This window comes from Phoenix dactylifera, chromosome 7, assembly GCF_051530095.1.
Source record: "Phoenix dactylifera cultivar Ajwa chromosome 7, Ajwa_hap1_PhDact_Kaust_v1.1, whole genome shotgun sequence".
In the NCBI taxonomy this organism is placed as follows: domain Eukaryota; kingdom Viridiplantae; phylum Streptophyta; class Magnoliopsida; order Arecales; family Arecaceae; genus Phoenix; species Phoenix dactylifera.
Genome location: NC_143196.1, coordinates 35340535 through 35365601, shown reverse-complemented (window position 1 = coordinate 35365601; position 25067 = coordinate 35340535). Strand labels below are relative to the sequence as shown.

At 38.8% G+C, this 25067-nt stretch overlaps 2 protein-coding genes across 17 annotated transcripts; one reads left to right on the top strand and one right to left on the bottom strand.

Moving 5' to 3' along the window:
• The first annotated feature begins 525 nt into the window (after nucleotides 1-525).
• Nucleotides 526-17511, top strand: MKK3 (mitogen-activated protein kinase kinase 3). 13 transcript variants are annotated; one of them, XM_008786752.6, is made up of 11 exons: nucleotides 526-915; nucleotides 1878-2037; nucleotides 2899-3150; nucleotides 4572-4790; nucleotides 4901-5038; nucleotides 5205-5372; nucleotides 9203-9316; nucleotides 11328-11435; nucleotides 11733-11824; nucleotides 16324-16714; nucleotides 17234-17511. In XM_008786752.6, exons 2-10 carry the CDS (start codon nucleotides 1936-1938, stop codon nucleotides 16685-16687), a joined length of 1557 nt encoding a protein of 518 aa, XP_008784974.3. In that variant the 5' UTR covers nucleotides 526-915; nucleotides 1878-1935; the 3' UTR covers nucleotides 16688-16714; nucleotides 17234-17511. The 13 variants fall into 13 exon arrangements, 11 of the variants coding, with proteins under 11 accessions (XP_008784974.3, XP_008784973.3, XP_088558102.2 ...); XM_008786751.6 differs by having other exon boundaries at nucleotides 776-915; nucleotides 9203-9325; XM_088701975.2 differs by having other exon boundaries at nucleotides 788-915; nucleotides 1878-2429.
• Nucleotides 17512-19850: 2339 nt separating this feature from the next.
• On the bottom strand, nucleotides 19851-25067 carry LOC103703844 (poor homologous synapsis 1). Of its 4 annotated transcripts, none has more exons than XM_008786861.5 (10): nucleotides 24759-25067; nucleotides 23887-24003; nucleotides 23372-23437; nucleotides 21313-21416; nucleotides 21015-21208; nucleotides 20830-20873; nucleotides 20670-20697; nucleotides 20500-20570; nucleotides 20365-20392; nucleotides 19851-20184 (listed from the first exon to the last, which is right to left on the bottom strand). In XM_008786861.5, exons 1-10 carry the CDS (start codon nucleotides 25023-25025, stop codon nucleotides 20102-20104), a joined length of 1002 nt encoding a protein of 333 aa, XP_008785083.1. In that variant the 5' UTR covers nucleotides 25026-25067; the 3' UTR covers nucleotides 19851-20101. The 4 variants fall into 4 exon arrangements, with proteins under 4 accessions (XP_008785083.1, XP_088558105.1, XP_038982951.1 ...); XM_088701979.1 differs by having other exon boundaries at nucleotides 23887-23961; XM_039127023.2 differs by lacking the exon at nucleotides 23887-24003.

The window sequence follows — 25067 nt, the reverse complement described above, 5'->3', positions numbered from 1 at the left end:
TAATATATATCACAGTGGCATCTCAATGCATGGAGATAGAGAGATCACAAATGGCAGTTGCATATTGTATACGTTGATTTCAAAATACCCGCTCTTTCCTCTCAAACAGTATACGTTGATTTCAAAATACCTCCATGACTCTTCCGTTCATAAGAAAATATTTATTTGTCACTTTGTAATCTCCTTCCTTCTTGGTAAGATACTTGCATACATGTTATGCAGATCTGCTTCTCGGGCTCGTTGGCAGGATTATAACCTTACAGTTATCTCTGAACATGAAGGATCTGGCTGGGATTGCTTATTCTCTAAAGCTATAGTCAGACCGAAACCAAAGAATTTGACTTGGGCCAGCGGATTTGGTTCCAATTATCACCAAAATGCATGATCTTTTCCCACCCAATTAATGTTCTATTTGAAAGGAGTGAGAGGAACAAAAAGAAAAGGTTGGGTTCCGTTTAAAGCAATGCTCGGCAATTTTCCACTTTCGAGCTTTAAGAGCCGCGTGTTGCTTCCATGTGTCAAACCAGTGTGGCCGCGGCGACTCCTCCGGAGAAGTCCGAGCACGCCTATTTCTGCGTGCGCTCTCTCGCCTGAGGGCATGACTCTTGATGCCGGAGCCGCAGGTAGCGCGGATCTTCGCGCGCACGCGAACGGGAGATGCGATACCACGCATTGGCGGTAATCGTGGCAGGCGCTCGGCGGTCCATTTCGGGAGGGGCGACCGACACGTGGCCAAGCGCTTCAATATCCGGTGATTTAAAACATGAAACGAGGTAAAGATTTCTTTATTAAAAAAAGAAATAAGAGAAGGGGTTAAAAATACGAGCGCGGAGGCTGCCAGCGGAATCGGAGCATGATCTCAATTCGATCAAATCCATTGTTAATCTTTGGACTTCCTTTCTCCGCTTTCTATCGGTAAGCACTATTTAGAACGGCGTCCTTCTTCCCCTAAAAGTTTGCTTTCTATCGATTTTTTCTCTTTTTTTTCAATTCTTGAATTCTTTTTCACTCATAGGTGTGATCTCGTACTAAAATTATCTGTTTTGATGGGAAATTGGTTGCCGATTGTATCCTTGATTCCGTCCCCCGTTTCCGTTTGTTATGTACTGAGAACATAAAATAATGAGTTCAGTGATTTATGGGTTTCTGTTTTTCTTTTTTCTTTTGTTTTTAAGAATTTGGACATTGCGATGAAAACTTCCGAGTAGTTAAAAAAAAAGAAGAAAAGAATAGAAGCATTCTAGCCTTTCTAGGAATTTGAGATATTAGAAAGGAAGAATGGTTATGGTGGATTTCCTTATTTCTTGTTTGTTTTTTGTCTAATCTTGGCCAGTGCAAATTATTGACTATTTTTCCGTACTAGATGTGCTTCAAGAAAAAAGGCTTTTAGGAAATTCGACAGTTCTCAAATCCCCTCTATGTGAATAGTCGCTAAAGTGGAGAGTAGCGAGTCCATTGCATTTTAGTGGGACAAAACGAGCAGAGAATTTGAAGCAATAACAATTTTGTTTCAGATTAGTGTACATACTTTTTTGCTTTTCCTTATTAGTGCTTTAAAATCTCAAGCCCATTTAATTAGTTCCCTCCAATTTCTACAGCTTTTCTGATCATTGGTTTTGACCCGCTTACGCAGAATCTCGAATTTTGATGATGGTTAATGAATATTGATTTGTGAAAACTTACCAATATTTTGTGGTGACGGTGATTTTGTTTGATTTGTGATTTGATTGTAGAACAATAATCAATCCTACTGAAATTTCCATTTTAATTATTGTGTCTAGTAATGGTTATGGCCACTTTCTTATTATCGCTCTAACTCTGACAATGTGAAATTTTGATTAAGTTGCAGTGTATACTTACCCGTGTTCTTCTCCTAGGGATTATCGGCATTCTGCGTTTGATTATGAGCTGAGACTGGAGTGATAATAAGTCATTATGGCTGGCCTGGAGGAGCTGAAAAAGAGATTAGAGCCCTTATTTGATTCAGAAAAAGGGCCCTTGAGTGGGATGCCATTGGATCCTTGTGACTCATATATGGTTAAGTATTTCAGTACAAAAATCAAATTTCTAGAAAATTGCTCTACGTTGACATCGAGAAACAAAACCAAGTAATGCTTTGCCAAGCTTATGTCGCCAACATACTGGATAGGGCATTGTCTTCTTGCTTAGAATTTATTCCCCCAGTGTTACAGTGGAAACTTTAATCTTTGTCCCATAAAGAGAGGAAGTATAGTCTCTCATGTATGCATGTGTGCATGCAAGTTTTTAAGTGCGCAATGCATGTGTGTGGGATTTCTTATGAGATTTTAATCATCTACAATGCTTGCTAGAGAAATAAGGCAAACTTTCCTGGGCTCTGCTCGCTCGTCTACGCTCCGACCAATTCAGTAAAAATGGAAAAAACGAGGTTTCCTTGCTTTAAGATTAAGGTCAATTATTTTAATTTGATTTTTAATTTATTTATCTTTTTTCCTTTTTGACTATAGAATTTGCACTACTAGGTAATACACTTGTAAATAGATGACACAAAACTGATTGGCGCACCATTTCCTCTTACAAAGGTAGCCTCATTTGGTGGATTTTCCTTCCGAAAAAAACTAAGTTCTTTTGTTATTCTTTATGCTAAACATGGATAGGGAATTTTGCTCAACTTTTTTTTTTAAAATTTTTTTTGGCAATACAAGCTTCTAACATTATTCTATCTACATTTACTAAGATGTGTAATATATCCATGTTATCATGTGCTCGTTGACACTAATAGATATCTCTTTTAAATATAAGTCAGTATGCTTCAGTTTTTCCAGAAACGTGCTCATTGTGTGCCATACATATTACCATCTAAATCACAGCTTATTACTTTTGATAAGAAAGAAACAAATTACTTTTGGTGTTCTGAAGGTATCAGAAGGTGGAACAGTCAACTTGTTGAGCAGATCATGTGGAGTGTACAATATTAATGAACTAGGTCTGCAAAAGCGTACTGCAGGAATAGTGGATGAAGTGGAAGGAGAAAAGATGTATCGATGTGCTTCTCGTGATATGCATATTTTTGGAGCCATAGGTTGTGGAGCAAGCAGTGTAGTTCAGAGAGCAATATATGTACCCATTCACCGAATTTTGGCCCTGAAGAAGATAAACGTATTTGAGAAGGTTTAAAATTTTGCTCCTGTTTCTTTCCATATTTGCGCCAGCTTAAAACTGCATCCATGGTTTCTAATATTGAATCACTTAAGTTGGTCTCACATGTAGCTCTTTATTTCCTAAACAATCATTAAAGACCAACTACCTCCATCAGGACTTCAGTCTTATACATGTCATATACAAGCCAAATATCTTGAACTACCCAAAGTTGAAACCTGTAGTGAGGAGCAGTCAAATCCCTGATATGTCTGCAGAAGTTCATCTTCACTCCTAGAAGTTCTTTTAAGATACCTTTGATCAAATTTTAGTTATTGCCATAAAATGTAGCAGATTAACTTTTTGCTCATGAGAACTTCCTTTTGCTGCACAGTAATCCTCGTTTTTCAACCCGATCCCCAAACAGTCCCCCTTTTTATTAAGAAAAGAGAGACATTGGGCCTCTAACTTTTGGTCAACAAGAGAAATCAACACCTCTCATCTAACTAAAAATTAGCTGCCTTGCAATCATTCTTTTAAATAACTATAACTAATTTTAATGTAAATGATCTGGTAGTTAAGCCATGATCATATAACAAGCTGTGGATTAGATCCAGAAGCCTCCCATGACGTACATCATATGGTTGCTGATTCACAGTTCTCATGAACTAAATTGTATACTATAGCAGGGACACGGTTTAAGTGAAAATGAAAGTACTACCATTAAAAGTTAGAAGGGTCCATTTTAGATTGGAAGGGTTTTAGGTTAAAATAACCATTTAAATGGAAGAGATCAACAAAATTCAATGTTTATTTCATTGACAGAGGCTTTTTTTCCTTTCACAAAAAAAATCAGAGAATGGATGCCTTTCCATAAGAAAATGGGACTGTTTTGGAATTGTGTCAAGAAGGGGGGCTAATGCATCAAAATTCCTTGCTCATCTGCTTGATAATGCTAAGCTTTAATATAGTGTGTCTCCATGTGCAAACCCTACTTGAAAAATAAGGAACCAACATTGCCTCTAGAACCTTTTCATCTGCATCAACTGTGTCATTTATTGGCTCTTGAATCTTCTCAATGCAAGGTGAATTGTTTGCATATCATCTCTCTCTCTCTTTCTTACTCCGCCGCACCCCCCCCCCCCCCCCCCCCCCGCCCCCCGCGCCCGAAGATATGTGTGCGTATGCACATGCTTGCTTGTGATCATAGCGGACACCATACTGTTATTTTTGGTCTTTTCTTTTTCAGTATCGTTCGGTATAAGCATACATGCAATTAATCATGCACATTCAATTTAAAAAATCTGTTCATTCTTTTAGAGATTTTGTTGCATGTGTAGACATCTAAAGCTGGATGTTACATTTAGTCACCCATATTTAGTACTTAGAGAAGTTCAAAGTTATGATGAATGCAACATATTGGTTAGTTATGCATATTTTCTTACCCCTTAAAGGAGAAAAGGCAACAACTTCTTAATGAGATAAGGACACTATGTGAGGCATCTTGCTATCCGGGTTTAGTTGAATTCCATGGAGCATTTTATTCCCCTGACTCAGGACAAATTAGTATTGCCCTGGAATACATGGATGGGGGTTCACTTGCAGATGTTTTGAGGGTGAAGAAATGTATACCAGAGCCAGTTCTTTCACATATGGTTCAAAAATTGCTGCGAGTAAGATTATTTCTTTTTTGTATTTGCTGTTTCCATAATTGCTTATTATTAGTTTATGTTGTGCCCTATTTATTTATCTGTATGATCAGTTAGATGTTTTAACTTTCAAGGGGTTGAGCTACTTGCATGGGACAAGACATCTAGTGCACAGAGATATAAAGCCTGCAAATTTGCTCATAAATCTCAAGGGGGAGCCGAAAATTACTGATTTTGGAATAAGTGCAGGCTTAGAGAATTCAATGGCGATGGTCTGTTATCTCTCGTACAATACTAGTAATCACTGAGTTTATTTCTTCTAATATGATCACTTTCCAAGCCTTTGATTCTTAAAGGGTTGCTTTTTTGCAACTGACTTCTATTCGACGTGGAACTTAAGGGTATATATTTGTAACATCTCTCCATATTTTCTGACAGTGTGCTACCTTCGTTGGTACTGTTACTTACATGTCACCTGAGAGAATTCGAAATGAGAACTACTCATACCCAGCTGACATTTGGAGCCTTGGATTAGCCATATTTGAATGCGGCACAGGAAAATTTCCATATACAGCAAACGAAGGACCTGCCAATCTTATGTTGCAGGTAAAATAGTGTTTGGTAAAATTTCTTATTGTTTTTTATTTTCTTCGTTTTTATTTTTCTCAATCATGCCTTCATTCTGAACTACATTTGCTATTCTGATTCATTTGAAGTAATAGTTTCTTATATTAAAGCAATACAACTGTCACCACTTTTTGAATAGTCAAATAGGTGTCATCAACAATCTATTATGAATAGTTATATTGGTGGATTTTGAATCCAAGGAAAATCTTATAGTTTTTTGAAAAAGCTTAAGTTTGAGAACATGATAGGTACTACTAGTTCTTTTTTTTTTTTAAGTCGTATGATTGGTAGTCATCTTTTTGGTTGCCATTCTGCGTTGCATCTATCTGCCATATACCTATTTGGTGGAGTCCAAAAAATATTGCATCTTTTCAACTTGTTCTCCAAATAACATATAAGCAAAGATCTTTGTGTACTTTTAGTAGAAGCAGGCAATCAATTATCTAAGACTGCGTCATTTGCTGTTCATCTCTATGGTTTAATTGTAGTATTATATGACCCATGTCTAGAATCAAACAATTTGAGAATCTGTTACGAAAACTCAGCACATAACAAGACTTCTGTACCTGATGTAGTGAGGAGTTCGCTTTAGTGATTCATTGATGGATGTTGGATTTCAACTTAACAATTAAGCATCTTGGTCAATTTGTGGCACTTAGCTTGAAGAAATCATGAATTGTTAGCAGTCAGACCGCCATGATTTCATATGTTCATATTATTCCAGTTAACTGCTTCCCCTAGTAGTAGTTCCTCTTTTCCTCTCTATTGGAGTGTTTATTGGTTGTCTATTTTGATTTTTCCAGCCTCCACTTGACAGGTTGTAACTGATTTCGCGTAGTTTTGTTATTCAGCTCCTTTGCCTGAGAAAACATTTAAATCCTGTTTGCCCTCTTACGGGTCTGCTTTTATGCAAGCTTGCCATCACTTCATCCTCTATTTATGAGTTAGGGCCCTTACTGAAATGACGAAGCATATATGAAGCCCTCTTATTTAAGTTGTAGGCCCCCATAATTTAGAGATGGTACAACTTGTGACTCAAGGTTCATTACTACTTAAAACCTGAACTATAATAAAATCAAGAATCAATAATATGAACCCTATGTGGATCTTATATCTAAGCATGACTTAGAACATCATCAATTTAAAATCAAGAACCAACACTTCTGATGTACATTGAACCTTCCATTTAAACAAGACCTATACTTAGTAACCCCTAGAACAGTATGATATTGGGTCGTGGACATCCCCTTGGATTGTCCTTTTGGTTATCATCACTTGATCCTCTTTAGTACAATCATCAACTCAATTAGCATGAATGATATTCAATGCTTTGGATACAATCAAAATAGAAGAGCAAAAGACTAAAAGCCCCTGTAATATATTAAAGAATGTGCAATATGGTTATTGAATGAAGAAAATGCAGAGAAATAATAAACTGGCCCACGTATAGTGTGGCGGGTGCAATTGTTTGCGTGGAGCTAGCCATATAGATTAGATCATCTATGAGCTAGTGATACCAACTAGGATTTAGTTGTGGTTCGCAATTTGTCGGACAAAGCTTCAAATGAAGCTCCATTAATTCATCCACGATGTCAGTGTCACTGTCAACTAAGCAAGCATGAATAATTAAAATGAAAGTGTGTTTATACTGCAATAACAAATACCTTGTGAGGAAGGCAAGCCCAAGTTTTAAGTTGTGGAGGGAGTTAAGGTCTTTCCTTTCAAACTAATGTTGGAGGTCGAACTAATGTTGGAGGTACAATTTTAGATGGCAATCATGATGTCATCACCAGCGAGGATCATGTCCCAATAAACTTGTCCTTGAAGGAGAATGTGCTAGAAACATATGCACCAGGCTTGAGGAGCCTTGTAGGAGCTCAGAAAATATCTTGAATCTTGAGAATTGCAGAAGGATAGCATGCAATTAGACTTTCTTAGAAAACTGCTAATACATTTTGATGTTCATTAAATAATGCAGCCAACTGTGAGACAGTTTAGACAGTGAGCAAAGGCCAATGGTTAATTTCCTTGTTTTAAGCTCTAAAATAAACTGGTGCTCCTCTAAACAAGCTTTGCCAGTGCTCTATAGTCCTTTCTGAATGAATCCTAATTTTGTAGATCAATGTTACAGACCTTCCTGGCAGGATCGGAAAATGATCTCATGTGTGTGCTTGTTGAGAGCCCAAGCCTCATGATGGACAGAATGCATACAAGAAATAACTGTAAATAAGAAGAACAGCAGTTGGTTCCAAGCTAGCAGAACATCTAGAATACAATGGGATATGTGCTCATTATGTCAAGCACTGGACATATCTTGTTCCCATCATGCTTTAGTGCAAATTTTTATTTTTTTATTATAAAATTCTCCATTTCTACCACCACCTTTGCTTTCATTTGAGTAATCACATTTTCTTTTTTTGTTATAGCATATATATAATTTTTCAGGGTGGAACAAGGTTATAAGCCCATCAAGTTACTTTTTAGCTAGGCATTGCCGCATTTTCATAGTCCAGCTTCAAACCTATTTCCATCTGAAAAGATATTTTAACTAAAATAATTTATCTTGGCTGTTATAATGGGATGAAAGACGATAACATCGAGTTTTGAGTAGGTCATTTTTTAGATTATACAATATTTTTGAAATCAGCATACAGACTTAGGCTAAGAATATTTATTTGAACTAGGTCAACAGTGAAAAGTTCAAATAATAGCTCTTATGACCATTATACAATGGCTTATGTATGAATACAACACATACATAATGACTGTTGTTGCTACTTGTCTAATATGTTACTACAATTAGGATGATGCCTAAATAGTGCTGCTTCAACGAGTAGAGATCATTAGTTGAAATGTCACATTTGGCTTCATTAAGTAGATTTCTTTTTTTAAAACTTTATGCCATTAAATAATCCACACCTGCACCTATCACTAATTCTTTCCATCTCGATGTCCTCTTATGCCATAACTTCGTAGCATTCTCGATATGAGTCGAGAAACTCGTCGTTCTTGGCCAATTCAAGTTTTGGTTGCATGCATTTTTTCCCCTTCATTTCTTTGTCCAACCATCCGAGATATTTTTCCCTTTGTTGCGATTTCACTTTATTCTTCATGTAAAGTGTGAATGCTTTCTACAGGTATCATAGCATTTTTCTATTTGTCCTATTTCTATGGCAACAGCATGAAGATTTATCAGCCCTTGTATGATATTCTTCCTCTTTAGTAATGACCAGGATCATCATGCCACTGAATGCCATAAATACCATCCGGTAAGTGGCATATCCCAAAATGTTGAACGGAATTTTAACAGGTAAGTATACATGCTTTATAGAAATGCTTGCCCGAAATAATATGCGTTGTACATGTATAATAACTTGATGTATGTATGAGTGTGAATGCATATTTGAACTTGCATCTTGAACATGTATGAGTGCAGGTGATAATCTTATGTAGTGTATAAACACTTAAGACTACACATCAGTACATGGTTGTAGGATGTCAAAATATATCTAGAGGATTTATAAAATATATTCCCTTTCAGTTAGGTACAGAACCCTAGTATCTCTCTCTCTCTCTAAGCAGCTTTAGAGAGAGAACATAGAATTGCTCACAAATGACACTACGTTTAATGGTTTCCTAATTTAATTGTTAAATTACAATGAAGATGGTTTCATGAACAACAACAGTTGCACCTTGAGTGTTAACATTATTGAGTGGATAGATGATCTCATGCTTTTTGAATATCAATAATATTTATTTTCCATTTTACTCTGTTGATCATTTCCATGCCTACCTGCGTGTCATGGCAGATCTTGTATGACCTATCACCTACACCTCCGGAGGACTCATACTCACCAGAGTTCTGCTCATTTGTTGAGGCTTGCCTGCAGAAAGATGCTGATGCAAGGCCAACAGCTGAGCAGGTGAGAAAAGTATATGCTTTGTGCCCTTGTTTTAATTTCTGAAATTGCATTTCTTCATTGAAGTGATTCCATCTGTGCAGATTGATGGGTGATGCATGTCCTTTTTAAGCGATGTTATAATAGGATGGGTATCATTGTGCAGATTGATAGGTGATGTAATGTCCTATTAAGTGATGTTATAATAGGATGGGTATCACACTTTGATTAGTACGTGTAGTAGTATCAGGGAATTAGTAGGATAGGCTACAGTTTCATGTTTGAATGCTTCGGTCTCTATTCTAAAGTTGCTATGGACTAGTAACTGATTTGGACTTGTGTCCGTTGTGAATTCTCAGTTATATATAGACATAATTCACCAATTCCTTGCTTGTGTGAAAAATATGATATCTTTATTCAATTGTATAGCATGTATTTTGCATTATATTGTAGAAAATACTTCAGTGAAACAAGCTTATTGTTTTTAGAACTATAAGGAGAACCACCAATGGAAACAATGATAAGAATAATTTGTTCATGGTCATTATTGTGAAGAATTGGATCATAGTGTAAATTGTCAAAAGGACGAATCCTAATAGTTTTGCAAAAGGAATCGCGCTCTGAGTCGCGAGTGCTTTGAGGATTGTGCTGTGTCTGGGTTATTTCATCAAACGAGTGTTGGCTAGGATTCATGAGTGGCCAAAAGTTGAAGACGATAAAAGAGGCTCCCGGCGGTGAGGATCGGATGAACTGGGGATAGGATGAAATGAGTCAGACTTGGTCCAACGTGGTTCAAGGGTGTCCCTAGTAACCTGCTTGGACGAGTCACTGGATCACCGATGAGGAACTCAAGACGCTTCAAAGGTGTTTCACCAGAGTGATGGAACTGTCGGAGGATCGCGTCGAAGCCTTGAGATAGGCCTGAGAGTCGACGGCGATAATCGTGCGAAGCTTGGGGCGGAATGGGTGGCTCGAGATCTCAAGACCCGAGGAAAGCTAGACTACAACGTTGAGACATTTTCGTTGGCTAAAGAGCATTGCATTTTCTGCTTCCGGCAAGAAGACGATCGGAATGCTGCCCTTATCGGTGGCCCGTGGCTGGTGGTCGGATAGCAGCTACCATCCGCCAACAGGAGCGGGCCGAGCCCAAATGATGGTCACTGTAGACCAGGCCAGTGGGCCTGAGCGAGTGGATGTGGCAATGCAGGAGGCGATGTCGGTAGCGGGCTTGAAGCCCACAAGCAGACTGGAGGCCTTCCAGCCCAAGAGAGGCCGACCTCTCGTCGGCCTAGCAGAGTGCTTTGAATCATTTGAAGTTTAATCCCTCTACACCACCTGCCCAAAATCCAAACTTGCTTTGGTATGTCTTGCTAGTTAACCCAGTTATCCAGTCACCGCTCTTATTGAGAATGTTAGGCTAAATCATGCAGCAGATGTGTGTGCATTTTTATTGGCTTTTGATGAAAGAAAGGAATGAGTGTTTTGGTCTTTGCCAATATATTAGTCAGGCCCCAATGGCAGAAGCCGCAGAATGATATTGTCAGAAATCAAAGGTGCAAGGTAAGAAAGGAAACTAATCCCTTTAAGTCTGAGTATTAATTAGTGTTCAATGACTTGAGATATACTATTTCCCAAACTTGAGATAATGTAATCTGTTATTAGATCCAAGTTCAATTTTATTTTGGCCTAAAATTCTAGTTGGACTCCTGAATTTTAACCAATCCTGGAACCCTACTTGAAGATTGGACCTGCAATTCTGCAAGATGAGCGTGTCAGTTTACCACGAAAGCTCATCTCTTAGTGTGAGGCATGCTGTCATGCGTGATGTGTATTGAGGAGTTAAATCAATGGAGGTGAGCTGACATGAATTGGGCTGAAGTATTGTGAGTTTGTGACTCTTATGATTGTGAGTATTTTAGATGTTCAACTACATTGCAAGAAAATTATGTGTCCAGGTTACTGTATTTCTAACTTCTGTTTTGTTTTCCTTCTTCACATTCTGGTACTTAAATCTGTTGATGCTTTATTTCTGCAGCTTCTATCGCATCCATTTATTAGGAAATATGAGAACACCAATGTGGACTTGGCAGAATATGTTCGAAGTGTTTTTGATCCAACACAGAGGTTAAAGGAAATAGCAGATGTGAGCATCTGGTAACCTTCAAATAGTAATCTCTCTAGTTACCTGTTTGTAAGATATAAGATGATGGCAAAATTTTGGTTTCTGTGACGAGGTGCTGGGTTGTGTTTTCAACATGCCAGGCCTGCTAAAATGCGCTGTATGTGCATCTATGTAATATACATAGATGACAACAGTAGTTCTTTGAGTGAGTTCTTTTTTTTTATTTTATACGTCAAACCTTGTGATGCAACTCGGAAAGTATTTCATCTTCACTGCTTTGGTTGCAAATTTTGATGCATGGGCTGTGTTTCATGACAGATGCTGACTGTACACTATTACTTGCTTTTTGATCGAGCTGATGGGCTTTGGCATCATACTAAATTATTCTATAATGAAAGTTCAACTTTCAGGTACTTTGCTTCACTGTAATGCTTTTTCAAGATTTCAAGCTGTGGTTTGGGATTTCCACTGTTATTTCAGTATTCCAATGTGGGCATGTCTGGCTCCTACCTTTACAAAGGGTTCTTCATGAAGCATTTCGTGATATGATTTAATGGCAAACACTTTGCTGGTTAATATTGTTTGTTTAACACACAATGCAAAAGCACTTTTTAGGCCAATTTGGTTATAATAGGATTTGATATTATAGATTTCCAATTTTGATAGATTTCTAATTCTGATAGATATAAATCAATTTTAGTTGTAATTTTGCTCTAGGTTAAGGAATCAGATACAATCTGCAAGATTAAATTTTGATGGTCTGGATTTGGTCCATGATGAGATGGATTAATTTTAGTTTGGATAATCCATTTTTGCCTCCCCTCGGATGCTTCAATTAAGCATAAGCCAAAAGCTATTTTAATTGCTTATACTAGAAGTAGCACCAGGTATGCCTTGAAAGCATATGTACATTCTACATGCATAATACATAGAGTAAAGCTAAAGTATTTCTGAAAGTGCTTGGCCACCTATTATTTCCAGTGCAAAATCAACAATAGCCCTTTAAAAGTGAAATTCCACATTGTTGATCATAATTTATGATGTCCATATTACCAAGAAACAGAATATTGTGTGCTTTGGATGTCTCTTACCTATGCATCAATTGAAGACAAAACGAATGTAACAATATAATAACTAAGTACATTGCAGGCCATGTATTTTAAGATTCCAAGAACTGTTGATATTGATCAAGACATGTTAAATCATATACAAACGAAAATTTAACTAATTTGGATGCTGTAAGCTATAGATCAAATCAAAACATGGTATCCTACCATTAAAATTTTCTGTTTTACATCTATTTGATGCATAGCAAGAGACTTCTAAAGCATATGATTTTTGGATTGCAGGCAATATAGACATGACCACGATCAGCCATGTGGATTTTTCTTTAATTTTGCATCAGAAGAATTTGGGCCAACTGCTTGCTGAACTATTTTGGCTCAACTCTCTCTCTCTCTCACTCCCCCCCCCCCCCCCCTCCCTCTTTGGGTGTGTATTTGTTGTTTGTTTTTTTTTTTTTTTTTTTTTTGGTGGGGGGGGAACTCACCCCAAAATATCTTTGAGATCTAATCCTCCTTTGCAAGTTATCAAAATAAACTTGCATTAGCAGAATCTTACCCATAGTCTACTTGTGATCTCATCATATGGAGTCAGATTTATGGATCAAGATATGATCCATTAAGTGGGTATGTTCCTGTTGTTTTTCTTAAGGAAGAATAAACCATTATGTAGATCAAATATCAGACTTCTAAGGTGACAAGGTCAACCTGCACACAAAAGTATTGCAAATCACTGTTTGTAGTACTAGACATTTGTAGCTTTATGTTAGTAATTTTGAGGATTACATCCTGATATGATTCTTTGGCTATTTTTTTTTATCTGTCTTGAGGATTGACGAAGTTTCCTACATCAAAATTTGCCTTCTTCCAATTTAATCAATGACTATTTCTAGGTCAAAATGAACCTTTGGTCGTCTCTCCTGGGTTACATAAGTTTGAATTCCATGACCTGCAAGGTTGTCCTACTCAGAAACAGCCTTTTAGGTTTAAGTTCAGACACTCTTTTGTCCAAGGTTTCCATGAGATGCAGGACCATTCTTTGGGTACATTACTTGAGTCAGACATGGGATCTGTGCCCATCGGATCTCTAATTTTAATATGAAGTTCCATATTTTCATGGAACCCAGCAAGACCACATTCTTAGTGAAGGTTTTAATCAACGTCTGTTGTGCCGGTACGAGGCTCCGTACCGGTTGCCCGGCGGCACGGGTCGGTACGGCCCTGCACCGTGGTGTGCCGGCCCAATACCGACACAGTAGAGGCGAGGGAGAGGGAGAATGGGAGAGAGAAAAAGAGAGAAAGCCGAGGAGGGAGGGAGAGGGAGAGAAAGGAAGAGAGAGGCCTATCGGCGAAAATCGGAGAGCCTCTGCATGGAGGCGGAGGCTCCCTGGTCTCTGCTAGCCGGCCCCGACCGACCTCTCTTCCTTCCTCGCCCTCTCCCTCACTCCCCCACTCTCTTTTTTCCTCTTTTTCCTTCTCCTTCTCTCCCTTCAGCGATGGGGTCTCAGTTTCGATGGCGGAACCATTTCGGTCCGCCGTCGGTACGGCTCGGGACGCCCCAAACCAGGCGGTTCGGGACGGTTCTGCCGACCATGGTTTTAATGCTGTTTGGAGACAGTGATATGAGGTTATTTTAGCATTAGGGATTATGATTCATGGTACCATAGGTGCTATTTATGGTATGCTTTCAGGAAGAGTTGTAGTTCCACTTACAGTTTTTTTGCTTCAAGTCACTGTTACTGTTCTTGGTACTGTAGAATCCATGATGCCATAGCAGGGGAATGTCATGATACTAGTAGTAGCTTATGAGAGGCTTTTAGGTATTTCAGTGTTTCTTATGTTTGAAGTAATTGGTTAGATTTATTTAGTTTAAGAGTAAAGATTTGACGTTGTTAGCACTTTATGTCTAGATCATAAAGCTGTAATAATCTCTTTTTGGGTGTGGGTTTTGAATTAGTTTGATTGAAAGAAAGAAGGCTAGGTTTAGCTGTTCTCGCCTCCCTTTTGCTCTCTCTCTCTGCATCTTATGTCTTCTCTAGTTCTTCTCTATTTTTCTTTTTGGGTTGTGGGGTGGGGGGAGTGGGGAGGGGGGTGAAATGGGTCCATCCGCCCATATTCTCTCACGTAATATGTGCCTCTAGTGTCCTGTCTACACAAGCTCAGAACTTCATGGGACTGTCCAAATATCTGCTTGTTATTGCAGAAACCTGCATCCATAACACAGATTTCAGATTACAGATCTCGTAGGAAGCATTCATAAGCCTTCTCACTATTCACAAAACCCTAAATCCCAACAACCGTTACAGGAAGACCCTCTATCTCCCTTTTCTGTAGTACTGCAATAAGTTCCAATCTTTTCAGAAGTCTGGTGCTGGGAAGCAAACCCCGAGATCCTTCTTAAAAGCCTAAATCCTTCAAGGCCAACCATCACATATATGCAGTGCAGCCCTAATTCCCAGGCTCCTGCATCACATGGCCAGGAATGTCGTACTACTCGAGAAGGGATGACATTCGACAGAGAGCTAGTCATAAGGGTTCTCAAATTGAGTGTCTTAATCCATAAAACCAATGCAACATTAATCGGATTAGAAATGTTCAGTGAGATTAAATTAAATATAGTGCTTCTGATTCAAATGAACCTAGGCTACCATATACACTTGAGATCATCCGAAAACAACTAGGAGGCATTTCTAGTGAATATAAAAAAATGAGAAAATAGAAATGCATAAATGATCTAACACAAGGATTGTCTTTGTTCTTCTTTTATTACTAGTAGATAGTGTTTTTGGTTAAAAGGAACTGTAGATTGTAAATGTAAATCACAAGTGTCCAGATTAGATTTGGCATCATAACAAAGTAGTGTCTACATGCTAGTCATGGCTCCCTTTCCTCTGGTAAAATATTTGCTAGTACATTGCCAATTTAGAAATACTAGCATCAGCAGCAACATTATGGATATTGTCAGTTGTAAGACTAATTAGTTTGGTTGATGTCCCTAGGCAACAACACAACGAATTTCAGTTAGCTGGGGATAACGTTGTTTTCTTGTGTCAAATCTGTTTAGGTGCTCTTAATACATGTTAAGTATATTTACAAATAAAGATATGCAATCTATTATGTAATTGCATTTTTGATGCAGGCACATATACCTGCGTACATAAATCAACACACATTTTTACATATAAAGCAGTATATATAATGGCAATCAGTTATGTAATATTATATATCTCATATTGGTTGGCAGTAGAGGTCCAGGGAAGCAAGATTAATTTTGGTAGCTATAAAAACATTGACTAATGCATTCCAAAATTAGGGAGAATCGAGTGAGGAACTAGTATATTCGAGGTGTAGGAGATGCACCAGTTGGGAAGTAGTGGAAAACTGATCCAGATGGTAACGATCATGTGCAAGAAAGGACTAAAGAGAGATTGACAAAGAATTCTGAATGAAGGGGGGGAGAACTAGATAACAGGGGTGGTTCTCTTTTTCCATTTTTTATGTAAAAGATGGAATAGCCCATCTATCATAATATTCATGGAAATTGTGAAGGATTTGGGAAATTTTATGGTGACAAAATGAGATGCTTTCTTGACAAGAAAGATTGACCGGTAGGGGCGAATAAAGCCAATTCCAAATAGTTGGGACAAAGCTTGATGGATATGGTTGTATAAAATGTCATGTGAGTTTACTTCAAATATAAAAGAATTTTATATGGCTTTGCAGCCAGCCATAACCTTAAGGAAACGTGTGTTTTGTTAGCATTCTTGATTAAATTGTGCACAGATGCGTCGATGTAACTGAATGAGCTGCAGCACCTGTTTGCTAATATAACATATTTGTTTCACCAGCTTCGCAGGAAAACAGTATGTTGGACAGAATGATATATTTGCAATTCTATCAGATATAAGGAGAAAATTAGCAGGTGATCGGCCCCAAGAGAAACTTGTGCATGTTGTGGAGAAGCTTCAGTGTCGCCTGCATGGGGAAGACGGGGTTGCAATTCGTGCGTCAGGATCCTTCATCGTTGGAAACCACTTTCTTATATGTGGAAATGGGATGCAAGCCGAAGGAATGCCCAATATGCAAGAACTATCACTTGATGTTGCTAGTAAGCGTGTGGGGACTTTTCATGAGCAGTTCATAATGGGTCCAGGAAGTTGTATTGGATGCTTCTTCATAGTAAGGCAGGAGCTGTACATACGGCAAACATAGCAACAAACAATGGAGTGATATCATAAGGTCAGTGTAGTTAAAGATTCTTTTGCTAGTAACTTATGAAATTCTACCTTGATGTTTTCTGTTGATTAACCTTGTACCTCAAAAATTGAATTAGGACACTAGAATAATCTCCTTACGAACTTTGAAGGGTGTATTGCTACTATTAGTGCCATTGTGTACATTTAGGAGCAACGTGTCCTCTAATTGACTAATATAATTCTTTTAGGCATGTAGTTCTTAATGTATGTATGAAAGTAAGAGCAACAAGCAGTAGATTTTCCCCTTGTTTAATGGTGGATCTCCACAATCTTGGCATCCCTCTTCGGGGTTCAAGTCTTCATTCTGATGGATGTGACAGAACATTTTAATGTGTATGAAATTGACTGGTGGCTTTTCCTAGAGTGCTAAGAAAATGGGCCATATGGTTCTGGTAATTGACATATGAACTTGGAAAAAAATGAAAAATTATTATCGAACACAAATCCCTTACGTTTACAGAGTTTGAGTTTCTTTAATCCTTTATATTTTGAACCGGTGCAGCTCATTTTATAAATGACAACACGAGAAGTTTTGGACCATGCTCAGGGCCGAAGCAGTCTGGGCAGGTAGGTGATGGTCAATTTGTGGACGGACGAGGAACCACGGGGAGGTCAGGAAGAATGCCAGCTTGTTTTAAGCGTCCTATTTTTTTTCTATGTATTAAGAATGCAGCCGCTGGTGAATTTATTATTGAATCGATGTACACACATGTTGATCAGTGATTGAATAACTGAGTCACGGAACTAATATATCAAAAGTTTCTTTCTTCAACGGAAAAATAAGTACGTTCAAAGTTTAAAGAGGTGTTCCTGATAGAGGTGCAAATGGGTAGGATTGGATCGGGTACCGAGAGACTCCAACCCAATCTGATTACTTGTTCTGGTCTTAAATTTGGATCCAGATCCAACCCAATAAAAGATTGAGTCAAATTAGATCCACAGCTACAATTTTCGACTCAGTGGGTCATTCGAGTTGGGTTGAGTTCATAAATAATACGAATCTGCCCAAAAAATTTGACTCTGATTCGGGTTCTCGTCGGGCCTGTTTATTCAACAACTACATCTTGAAAATTTTTGAAGCATTTAAGAATAATTATTAAACAAAAATCCTATTTTATTAGAGCCGGAGGAAATATAAAAATCTTATTGTAGAATGCTATCGGTGAGCACATCTAGAACATTTGGTAGTTACATCACAATAAATTAAAAACTATAGTATTCCATAGTTATAGAAAATGTTTGAATAGACAATAAATTCATTCATCTTCAAAATAGGTTTTTTTTCCTTCCTATATCTATATGTGCCTCATATTTACCAACTAGTTTCAAAGATTTATATTTTGCTTTTTCTTCCTTTTTCTTTCCAGATCCCTTAGCAAGAAACTTGAAAATCAGTTGTCAAATACCTCAACTATCATTATTAATTATATCATTAGGACTGAAAAGAGGAGCACGCTAGATCACGAACATCAAGAGGATGGCTTGACTATGGCAGGTAAAAAGAGCTAGAAAGGGTGAACTTACAGTGCCACTGTTAGATAAATGTTTTTGAAATGAGAGGCTTGCTTTGTCATAAAAGACACCTGTTGCATGTCTTTTAATGCAACCCCTCCATCTATAGTGGCTCCGGAAGCAAGAAAGACAACCATGCTGCTCTAGAGAAAGCCTCAAAGCATCCAATTCTTGGAACTCTAATTTGCTGTTGATCCGGCAATTCGCACACGCTGATAAAAATCGAGAAAATAAAGAAGAAAGCGAGAAAGTTCAAAGAGCTACCGAAGCCACCTTAAGATATGATAAAAAAATTAGAGCCAATCCCTTCTCTCTCTCTCTCTCTCTCTCTCCCTCCCTCCCTAAATAGTAAATATGCAATCGTAGGGTCTCAGAGAAGGAAGTACCTTAAGAGTCGAAACGAAGTACGCCAAAGTTGCTGGACGCTGAAGTTGCTGAACGCCGAAGAGATGCAGGATCTAGAATTTTGCAAAACCAAAGGGTGCGATCGAACGCCGAAGAGATGCATCTAGAATTTTGCAAAACCAAAGGGTGCGATCGAACGCCGAAGAGATGCCGGATCTAGAATTTTGCAAAACCAAAGGGTGCGATCGATTGTGATTCGCGATGGACGAGAACTGGCAAATCTACTACGACTGGGGTCTTTCGTCTGGGAGAGAGAGTGATGGCCAACGAAAATTTGCCGACCTGGGACAGCCAAACGGATCGAGACTCGAGATGGCGAGACGGAAGAGGGGAAGAGTCAAAAAGATGAATCTCAGTGGAAAATCGAAATGGTGGAGACTACAGAGTAGAGACCGAACACTTAAGAGTTAAGACTTAACTCTTCGGAGTCACAAATGGGCCATACCTTAAGCACCCAACTGAGATGTTAGGCTTGCACCCTTGCAGCCCGCGAGCCCAAATAGTTTAACAGGGTCGGGATGAGTCATAGGGTTGAAAACTCAAAATTACCCAAATTTCAAATGAATCGAGTCGGATCGTGCCAGAATTCAGAAAATCCAGACCCAGCCTCGATAATGAAATAGGTCCAATTTTAGAACCCAACTCGGCCCCACGGATCCTTTAAATCGGATCGGATCGAGTTTAATCGGATCGGGTTAGGGTCAACCCGACCCATTTGCACCCCCTACATGCAGGGGTGTCCCACAGCAACAAACAGATCAAAACTTTTTTCTCCAAAAATAAATATATTCAAAGCTAAAAACAAAAACAAAAAAAGGTATTCCAAGATTCCTACCATTACAACATTTCCTCTCAAAAAAATACATTCAAAGCACCACTGGTACGGAGTTGCACAACAAATATATCAAAACTTTTTTCTCAAAAAATAAATACATTCAAAGCATAGAAGGGCATGTGCGCAGCCTTACCATTCTGCCAATGCCCATCCTCACATTCAAAACAAGAGAATAAAAGTTATGCATATACCTGGAAGGACACTCTTCTCCCTGGAGCGGCAGTAGTATGCTCAAATTTGCCCTGCCAAATAGGTGATACCTCATTATGTGAATCGACACCAAAATTGATTCAACAAAAGGCCACAAACTGTTCCTGAAAAGAAGTGACTGTGAACTCTGCAGAGGTGAACATGACGAGAGCAAAAGTAGAACAGGGCAATAATCCATTGATCTCTTTGAAGGAGAACAAAAAGGACCCATACTGCCTAGCGCGATATCTAGCGGTCTGTATATATGAACATGTATTGATATCGTCAACCAGCAGTTCCATTTTGGTTAGATGGTGGCTCTACAAAAGAAAAAAAAAATGTTTCTATACAGATAAGGAACTTCACATCCTCAAGCAGCTGGTACCATTAGGAAAACTAAAAAGGACCAAAATGATAAAAGCCTGGCCTTCAGTCATGCAAGGGGCTGGCCACCTGCAGTGCCAGATCACCACCCAATTCATCAATAACTTTCTCTAGTTTGAACAGCATCTCTGGTAAGAGCACAAACAAGAACCAAAAAAAATGCTTGTGAGACTACAATCAATTACAAAATTCAGCTAGTAATATATGTATTAACAAGGTAGGAAGAGTATTATCTTGAGTCGTGGCAATAAAATTTATGTGCTGGAAAAATTAAAGGATCCAAAGAAAGTGACAAGGCAAAACCATACCATGAAAGGAAGCATCTGACATGTATTTCTGAAGCCAACATGGGGAAAAAGGAAAATAAAAGAAATACAACAGTACAATTAGGCAGCCAATCATTCTGAAAGGACCAACATAAAAAAGAAAGCAAACAGCAATACCGCAATTTGAGTCTTGAGATCAGTTTCCTCCACCTCCATTGAGTTTGGTTGTTTGGCAGCATCAGCAATTCCTTTAGAAAGAAACAACAGCATGGTTAGAATAACTAAATTGGTGTGTCCCATAAAGATTTTCATGCGTCCAGCATATCAGTGGATGAATATTGAAATACCGTGAGATGACGGATCCAACGGGTATCCCTGAAAGAAAGTTTTCAGATCAAACTAGAACATGCTTTTAAGAGGCCTTGCTTGATTGAAAAGACCAAATAATTTGAAAAAAAAGATATTACATTGAAGAAATTGAAATAGGAAGTAAATGAAAATAAGTACCCCATTCTGTGATGCAGGATCAGTATTTGCTGTCAGCTTTTGCACTGTCTCAATAAAGGCCAAGCAAGACAAAATGCAACAAAGTATCATTCAGTTAGAAATGGAAGAAAAACTAATCATAAATGCTTTTAAGCAGATGCTTCTTACTGGAACTAGCATAAATACATTTCATGCGAATGGCATACCTTTTTCAGTATCAGTTGAGCAATTGGTTAGTAGCTCTGTAAAGCTGGGAGGTAAGCCTGAGAAAATGGTATCAATGTTGTTAGCAACCACAGGCCGAAGAGAGCACTCAGTTTGCTCTTCATTATAGCTCAAAGCTGGCATTTCTGGAGCACATGTCATGACAGGCTCTTCAAAGCTTGATTCCCCATCAAACCTATAAATACAATGCCACAAATGCAGGCAGATGTTTTAGGATTTGTTTTCTTCCCTGAGCCAAATATGCTGTTAAGTATAAGAAATAATTGCAAAGATTCTCACCTATAATGCAGACCATTTGAAGCAATAAATTCAGAAGGAGACGAATTCTCACACACAAAATCACTTCCTGGAGGCATGATATCCATTATGTCCCTTGAGCATTCCTAAAATTGCATGACAGACACCTAGATCAGCTTAAGTAATTTGATGGCGAATCTAGTGGAGATTTAATCAATGGATTCCCAACAATGTAGTTTCTTTTTATAGATCAGTGGGATGCTAGGATACTGATGCAACACTTTATTATGATAATTACCATATGAAGAAAGCTGACGCGGTTGCAGTTCGTACGAAATGCACACTAGACCTATTACATCATTTAGAATTTCATTAGTTACAGATGAAGGAAACTTTGGTCTTATTAATGCCCCGCTGATGTTGACTAAATGGCAAAGTATTTCACAAGGTACGTGTGAGGATCCGTGCGGGCGTGTGTTTAGTCCTACATCGGTTATATGCTGGGTAGATCTTGGGTACTTATACAAGATCAAGGAACCCAAATAATACCTTCCGGCTAGCCATTTTGGGTGAGGTCCCGGGTTGTTACAAATGGTATCAGAGCGGATACGGCTCATAACCTATGTGGACTAGGAGACACTGCAGTACGGATCCATTAGGGCTGACCACAGGCCAATCGTGGTGTTAGTGATTAGATTTGAATAGATTTGAACCCTTAGCCTGACGAGGACGTCAGGGCTTGAATGGGGGAAGTATGTGAAGATCCGTGCGGGTGTGTGTTTAGTCCCACATCGGTTATTCGCTGGGTAGATTTTGGGTACTTATACAGGATCAAGAAACCCAAATAATACCTTCCGGCTAGCCATTTTGGGTGAGGTCCTGGGTTGTTACAGTACGCATACAGCAAAGCAACAAAGCGTTCTGCGATAAGATCGATGGAAAAGCTGATCATCAAAACCAACTTCTACCTGTAATTGTATTAGAACTCTATATGCAGTTCTTTAGACCACCAACTGCTGAGTGGACTGTTCGGTAACCCATCATCACGCAGTTATGCCTATACAAGAACCAATCCCAGGTCCTCGTGAATAATTAATAATGTAGGTACATGCCTATACCTTCACAAAACTGGCTGCTGTTGCAGTACTTATATAGTGCATAAAGATCTCCTTCCGACAATTTTAAATTTGCAAAAAAAAAAAAACAAGGAAAAAGCCACCAACTGCACTAATAAATGGTGTTCTTTATTTTTTCTAATGTTCCAATATGTTTTCTATAATTAAAAAAACAATTCAAATACATAAAACTGTGACCTCTCCATTAATAATTCCTTGATATCTACTATAGAATTTCATGCAGTGCATGTAAACTAGCAAAGCCAGCTGGAATTTTGGATTTATAAAGAAATAAAATAATTTACAAAAGGGATCTACCAGAAAAGATGCTCTATTACTTCATATGATGCTGTCCATTCTTCTACACTCCCCGGAGATAATAACCCCAAATTGCAATATACTTCTAGTCATGCTGAGCTCAATTTGGCATAAATACTTTCAGGGTGTTTAGTCCCCTCAAAAGTGTGGATGTCCATAGTCAACTAGTATTGCTTTCTAGAACTCTTAGTAATGCAGGAAAACCTTTAAAGGCATTCTTATTCACAGTTTCATACTAGCATGATCTTCAGCTACTTAATTAAAAGAAGAAAAAAAAACTCATCAGTAATCATTTCTGTTAGAGACACAGGTAATTGCACCTCTATCCAGCTAACAAAAAGAATCTAGGCTTATTAAGAACACATTATAGACAAACTTGCTCATTCTTTTTGATGCCAAGCGCATGCCTCAGGTGCTGTCATCACAAAAGTATCATTAGGTCAAGGTTTCCAAATATGATGACTAGCTGAGCATGCATGTCACACTCTGTTCTCAACGCCAACCGTGATGGCCCTATTTCATTGTCACCTTCCTGCCCACAGCATCAGGAAAAGGGCAACAGTGGTGTGCTTACATCACAGCACATATTGAATGATCATTATCGAATTAATAAAATGAGCGGGTAAAGCAACAGAAATCCCATGTAAGAAAGAAATGGGATGGTCTACCTTCACAAAATTTAAGAATTTTTCTGCATCACAACATGCAGGAAACCGCACCGCAAATTTCTGAATCTGCAAATTCACAAGATGAGCTCTTTATCATCAATAGTTGTGCAAGATAAGGACCAAACATTCAGAATAATCAACATAAAGCGCAAGTAGTGCTATACAAGTTAACAGTCATATAAATACATTAGAAAACTGGAGGGAGTTGCAAGCATGGAGACACATTATTTAGTATAGGTTGATTATGTAGAACAGGAAAGCAAACAACAAACAACTGGATAGAAAGAGCCTCATACTTACTGACACGGAATTGCAAGATTTACAAATGATGTCAAAAAGAATATGTAAAACGGAAGGCTATTAACTTTCCACGGGTTTCCTTCATATGACTCAAAGAATTTTAATGAACGTTGTACACATTGAGTTATTGAACTTTTCTATTTCCTGATCAATACAACAGGAATTGAGCTATAACGATGAGCATTGTACCATAATGAGATGGTAGCTCTACTTGCCTGACTGGAGCAATCCCTGTAGCTTAGGAACACTACCCTGCTCCCCCTGATCGGGCACTGGGAAACGCATGACACCTGTGGCCATGAGAAGTGCAGATTCGAGATAAAGTGCTCCTCCTGGAGCAGAAAACCAAGATCAGCTTGCTCAGTTTATGCATGAAACTCCAAGCACTAATAAAGTTGTCTAACAACCCAGAAGTTTCAGAGCAATTTGAATGAGGCCAAAAATTTCCGGAGGTAACAAAAGGGGAAGTTGGGTTTTGGGGGGGTGGGATCCAAACATGTTGATGATCAGAGAAAAATAAAGAAAACCCCCTCCATCTCTGTACGCAGTTCACAAAATGATTTGAATAAACAAACATGTAATCTGAAGAACCCTGTCGGCTTCGAGCACCCAGGTGATGGAAAATGCTAGATGTTTCATGAATATTCAAGAAAATCGTAAAATGATCCTGATATTTTCTCCAAAAAAAAAAAAAAATCAAGAAAATCTTGGAGCTGGAGTCTAGCTATCGTGAGATAACAGAAGAAATCAAGCAAACAAGGCCAACTTTCCATGAATCTAAACGCAACTATGACACGAAAACTCAAGAAACTACCAAACTGAATGTTGAGAATAATACATAAACAGCAATGCGACGCAAGAAGAGACAAAAACTCAAGGAAGAAAGAAAAATACCATCAATAGCACCGCAAATCTTGGGAAAAATAACAGAAATTATGCATGCAACTAATTAAGTCTACTAGGCTTGCATGGATCTCTCCCTCGACAATAGCGGAGGGAAATCTGCGAGAAATCCATTGTAAGCTAGGGTCACCACGGATTTGAGCTGCAAAAGGAGTTCGATCGGGAGGGAAGAGAGAAGACCTACGTGGACATTGCCGTTGACGGAGACGGAGAGGACGGGGGCGGCGGAGGCGTGGGATTTGAGGACGCGGAGGAGGGCGGGGGAGGCGGAGGTGATCCAGGTGCCGTTGGACCGGAGCTTGCCCTTGGGGAGGGGCCGAAGGCCGGGCGGCAGGAGGGACGGCCGCCGCGGGAAGTTGAAGAACCGGGAGAACTCCACCTCCCACTGCTCCGCCACTACCAACACTCCGGCGGACGGCACCGCCGGCGAGAATCCCAGGGCTCCCGCCATTTCTCTCCTCTTGGTTGTCGTCAAGAATAACGGAGCCGATAA